Source organism: Grammomys surdaster, unplaced genomic scaffold (genome assembly GCF_004785775.1).
Source record: "Grammomys surdaster isolate TR1022 unplaced genomic scaffold, NIH_TR_1.0 332256, whole genome shotgun sequence".
NCBI classification, from domain to species: domain Eukaryota; kingdom Metazoa; phylum Chordata; class Mammalia; order Rodentia; family Muridae; genus Grammomys; species Grammomys surdaster.
In genome coordinates, this window is record NW_021627515.1 from 7,778 (window position 1) to 11,414 (window position 3,637).

The 3,637-nt window shown below is 58.5% G+C and overlaps 1 protein-coding gene across 1 annotated transcript; it reads right to left on the reverse strand.

Moving 5' to 3' along the window:
- Positions 1-529: 529 nt before the first annotated feature.
- LOC114616471 (extracellular serine/threonine protein kinase FAM20C-like) lies at positions 530-3,387 on the reverse strand (the record flags this gene model as incomplete). The annotated part of the gene is made up of 2 exons (XM_028761924.1): positions 2,288-3,387; positions 530-708 (listed from the first exon to the last, which is right to left on the reverse strand). Coding segments are annotated over exons 1-2 (769 nt in total), but the record flags the coding sequence as incomplete, so codon positions are not given.
- Positions 3,388-3,637: the final 250 nt, after the last annotated feature.

Here is a 3,637-nt window from a genome sequence, read left to right on the forward strand (position 1 = left end):
CTCGTCTTAGTAGACCATAAAGGCCTGGAGATGTTTCTTTTGAACTGCTTCATGTGGGATACCCAGGCTCCAACTTTTTCCTTCCCTACCCTGGTGAGATCTTTGAGTCCCTGCTGAGCTCTGAAGGGAGCAGGCTTGGAGGCCTTGGCAAAGCTATGCAATCTAGCCACCCACAGGAGAGACAAGGGTGGCCCCTGCAAGGTGGTGAAGGAGGAAGGAGGTGCAACAGCTATTATGGGTAATCAGGGTGTTTTCCTTTACAGGAGAGGGAGGGTCTATGTGTCTGCTTATACCCTACCAGAGGTCAAAGTGGTGGCCGTCACATGGCAGCATACCCTGCATTAGTAGGGCAGAGGTTTCATAATGGTAGTAATCCTTGAGTCACCCTTCTGGCCCATGGAATCATCAAGGCAGACACCCAAACACCCCAGAAAGTGCGGCTCCTCTGCACAGGAGACCAACTTCACACAGTTCTGGTATATCCACATCAAGGTGCTCTTGGACCAAGGGCAAGCAGGTGGCTACCTACCAACGCTGGTAATCTTCTGAGAGCCGAGGTCCTGAAGTAAGGCATCAATGGCAGGGTTGTGTCTGGAGTACAGCTCATACCGGTTGATGCCGATGTGAAATTTGAGCCAGTTAGGATAGAGGTCCACAGCTGCCTCACCAGTGGGCAAGAATTCTGCGCCTTCAGCACCTTCATGTGGCCTGCAAGAAACCAAGGCAGGCTACAGTCAAGTGTAGAAAGAGAGGCAAGAAGCCAAAGAATATGGAGTGCTGGTCCTGAGGGTCAGGGCTTGCGACTTTGGGTTCAAAGTACAGGTTGGCTAAAAGCTGGCTTCACATTGCCGTGTCTGCACTTTCTTCCCTGGCTCTGGTTCCACCACCTAATAACATACCTGAAGGCCTATAATTCCTATTTACCCTCTAGAGACGCCACAGACAATCCTAACTACCGCTAGCCTAGACCCAGAGTGTCAGCGCTATCCCAACACTTCTGTCTTGGGGTCACCAAAAGTGCCCCCACAACAATGATGTCAGCTGGGAGTGTGTGGGAAGGGACTGTCAGCTCTTCCTGGGATCAGACGACCTGGAAGTCATAGGCACACCCAGCCAGCCAGAAACCTCCCCAGTTTTTCTGCCTTTGTTCCATAGAACAGGGGCAGGAACCATGCAAAGGCCTAAATCTGATTTTAATGAGTCCAGCCATAAGGTAGGGAGGGGAGGGTGATGGAGTCAGTCACTCCAGTTCAGGTTCAGAGGGAAGACCTGCTGCCTGCTTTCTCTGGCCATGAGCTTGTCTGAAGAAAAAACAAACCCTCTGAGTCTGCTAGGCTGGAGGGGAAGAGGGACTTCTTTAAAGCTGACAGGTGAGGATCCTTCAACTACAGTCTATCTACACTCGAATAGAAAAGAGGGCTAGTGCCCCAAGATGCCACACCTCACCACTCTCTCAGCAGCCTTTGCTGGATGGTTTCTGGCCAACAAAGTCCAGAAGCAACTAAACGGCTCACATGTGCAGGCACAAAGCACAGGGCCTGGTCATATTCCAGGGGGAGAAAGGATTTCTGAGGTTGTTTTGGACGGGTGACTCTCTCTCTCTCCTGCCCGGGAACCTTTGCAGGTTATTTGTTCTAGCCAGCTGGTGGTTAATATTTCACTCTGCTGGGCTTATTTGGATCTGTGGAGTTGTGGGGGTGGGCACAAAGCTTGGAAGATAACTCCAGGATGGCTTGCCTTCCTCTCTACAGCCAGCCAGGCAGGGTGGCCACAAAGGGAGGCCCTCCACACTGCCAAAGTCACTTCTCAGCTGCTTTGTCCCCAATGACTGGATTGAAAAGACTTATTAGGTACATTCAGGCCTTCTGAGCAGTCCACCCCAACAGCTCACTCCGTTGCTCTCAGAGCCAGAAGCCCAACCCCTCCCAGGGGAAGGCGGCTCCCACTCTCCCTGGCTGGCTCTCCAACATATTCATTCATCTGCTTCCTCAGCCATCTCCAGGGCTGGCCAGCATGCTTCCTTTTAGGTGGAGCACTGGGCTCCCCTGGCTTCTGGTGGGCCGCCAGCTTCCCACACCAGGGTACTGGGAGCTTCCCAAAACCCCATCAGCCCTTCTCCCTAGAATCATTGTGGAGACAAAGGCAAGAGGCACATCTGCCCCGCCCACCAGGCGTCCCCAAAGGTACACAAAATGTTTCGCGTGTGAAATAGCTTTCTAGGGGGTTGTCTTTATTCCCGAAGGGTCGGACGCGCTAGCCCCACCCTAGCCTCCTATTCTCTGCTCACCAGTCAGGATTCTCTGCTGCCTTGGGGTTAAACCTAATGTCGCTGTTCACATTAAACAGGACGTCGTCCTCTGTCAGAGGAGGCACAGCCCCCTGGTAGAGAGGGTGCTCAAACAACTTGGCTAAGAGCGATCTGTCCCCGCGGGTGCCAGGGGGCGGCACCCGCGGTCGGGGCCCAGGGTCTCGAAGCAGCGGCCGATGCGCGGGGTCACGGGGTGGCGGGGAGCCCGGCTCCTGACCCCGCGGAGCGTGATCTACCGGCTCCGCTGCAGGAGGCAGTTTCTCCAAGGAGTGGGAGGTTAGGTTAGAGGCTGGATCTGAGCTGAAGTCTTGCAGGATGCGCAGTGTGTGTTTGTTGGGCCAGCCTGCGTCGCCACCGGCAGACTCTCCCGGTCGGCTCCTTGCCTGGGCCCAGCCTGGACCAGCTGCTTCTGCCGCCGGCTGAGCACAGGAGCAGCCGGGCTCCCCGGAGGATCGTGTGGTGCGCCGGTCCAGCTTGGGTAGCAGGTCAACAGCAATGTGCAAAGCGCAAGCCAGTAAGAATACCACCAGGATGAGCACGCGAAACCTGCGCACCAGGATCATCTTCATGGCCGCGCAGGCCAGCGGGCTCGGGGGGTTCCGGACGCGTGCTCCACCGGTGCCCCTCAGTTTGGCACGAAGCTGGCAACGGCTCACGGGTCAAGGTCCATTCGGTGTACTAGCAGCTACCAGCTCGGGGGCTGTGCCCAGATTTGGACGTCGTAGAGGACACCCGCTACCAAAGCACCGGCTTTCCAGGCCATCTCGGGGGGCGGCCAGCGGCCCTAGTCGGTGGAGCTGGTGGCAGTGGTAATAGGGAACGCAGTGGCGGACGAGGGTCTCCGGGACGGCGACCACACTCATTGGGCGTGTAAGCAGAAGGCGCGGCTGTTCATCCCGGCCAGGGCGCGACGGATCCGATCCAGAGCGCGATGCACCCGCTGGGCCATGCCGGGTGCTGGGCGGGCGACAAAGCAGCTCCTTTGCGCTGTCAGGCTGCGGCTGAGAGACCAGGCTGGTGAGACAGGGGCGAGAAGGGGAGCGCGAAGGGGCGCGCAGGGCGAAGCGGCGATCTGGCAGGTGCAGCAGGCCGACCCGGAGCGCAGCACCCGCACCACCGAGCTCCAGGCGCCCCGCGCCGGGCCCGCTGATATCCGAGCGCGTCGGAGCCGCCCCCCGCGTCAGCGCCCGCAGATTGGCGGAGCCGTGGCCCCGCGAGGCCCGGCCGGCCCGGCGCTAGCCCGCGCTCCGCTCTCTCCTCCCCTTGGCCGCGCCCCGCGGTGTCGCCGCACCTCCTCCGCGCTGAGCCGGGAGCCGGAGAGGCCCGGCT